The 1,608-nt window shown below is 45.7% G+C and overlaps 1 protein-coding gene across 1 annotated transcript; it reads right to left on the bottom strand.

Annotated features, from left to right (window-relative positions):
- Nucleotides 1–271: 271 nt before the first annotated feature.
- LOC122450082 (olfactory receptor 51F2-like) lies at nucleotides 272–1,222 on the bottom strand. Its single transcript, XM_043482224.1, has one exon. The coding sequence runs from the start codon at nucleotides 1,220–1,222 to the stop codon at nucleotides 272–274; it is 951 nt and encodes a 316-aa protein (XP_043338159.1).
- Nucleotides 1,223–1,608: the final 386 nt, after the last annotated feature.

Genomic DNA, 1,608 nt, shown 5'->3' on the forward strand with positions numbered 1-1,608 from the left:
TTTACTCATCTTTATGATGCCCTTGGGCTTTCCTGGTAGCTCAGCTGATAAAGAATCTGCCTGCAATGCAGGAGACCCCAGTTCAATTCCTGGGTCAGGAAGATCCCCTTGAGAAGGGAATGGCTACCCACTCCAGTATTCTGGCTTGGAGAATTCCATGGACAGAGGAGCCTTGCAGGCTACAGTTCATGGGATCACAAACAGTCGGACACGACTGAGTGACTTTCACTTCTTATGATGCCCAGGACTAGAAAAAAGTTGAGAAGCACACCTACTTCTTTGTTGCAGTGGTATGGAGAACTTTTAGCACAGCTCTGCGTATCTGTTTGGTCTTCACACTGTAGATGATGGGGTTCATTACAGGGGGGATCAACAGGTAGGCATTTGCAATCAGAGTATGTACATATGGTGGGGCCCCTTTCCCAAATCTGTGAACAAAAGACAGGCTGATCAACGGAACATAGAATACAGCAACAGCACCAATATGAGAGAGGCATGTGCTGAAGGCTTTCTTCCTCTCTTCTGAGGATGTGATGCTGAAGACAGTCTTGATAATCAAAAGATAAGACAGGATAATGAAGACTGAGTCCACCCCAGCAGTGGTGATCAGGGCTGTCAGACCAACCGCACTATTGACCCTGGTGTCTGTGCATGAGAGCTTCATCACATCAGGGTGGAAGCAATAGGAGTGGTGGAGCACGTGGCTGTGGCAATAGGACAAGCGCTTAAGAAGCACCACCATAGGAGTCAGTATTAGGGTACCCCTGGTGACGATTGCTACTCCAATCTGTGCTATTTTAAGATCAGTTAAGATACTGGCATATCTAAGAGGATTAGAGATAGCCACAAATCGATCAAAGGCCATGGCCAACAACACTGAAGATTCCATGACAGTGAAAAGTTGAATGAAAAACATTTGTGACAAGCAGGCATTAAAGCTGATCTCCCTGGCATTGAACCAGAAGATACCCAGCATGGTGACCAGAGTGGATACAGACAGGCCAAGGTCAGTGGTGGAAAGCATGGACAGGAAATAATACATGGGCTCGTGGAGGCTGGGCTGAGTGACGATGGCAAAGAGAACCAGGCTGTTTCCTGAGAGAGCAGTTGCGTACAGAAAGCAGAAGGGAATGGAGATCCAGGTGTGGAAGTCTTCCAGCCCGGGAACACCAGTCAAAAAGAAAACGACAGAAGAGGATGTGGTATTTTTGAAAGTTGACATGTTGAACTCAAGCTGACGTATCTTAATCTGAGTGTTCTGCAATGATAAATTGTATTCATTCACTTACTATGCATTCACATAAAATTATTTCACCAAGTAAACATTTATAAAAGACAGTTGTTGTTCAGCTGCTCAGTCATGTCCGACACCGCAATGTCATGGACTGCAGCATGCCAGACTTCCCTCTCCTTTACTATCTCCCAGAGTTTGCTCAAACTCAAGTCCATTGAGTCAATGATGCCATCCAGCCATCTCATTTTCTGTCACCACCTTCTCATCCTGCCTTCAATCTTTCCCAGCATCAGGGTTATTTCCAATGAGTTGGTTATTTGCATCAGGTGGCCAAAGTATTGGAGCTTCAGCATCAGACCTTCCAAAGAATATTC

Source organism: Cervus canadensis, chromosome 11 (genome assembly GCF_019320065.1).
Source record: "Cervus canadensis isolate Bull #8, Minnesota chromosome 11, ASM1932006v1, whole genome shotgun sequence".
In the NCBI taxonomy this organism is placed as follows: Eukaryota; Metazoa; Chordata; class Mammalia; order Artiodactyla; family Cervidae; genus Cervus; species Cervus canadensis.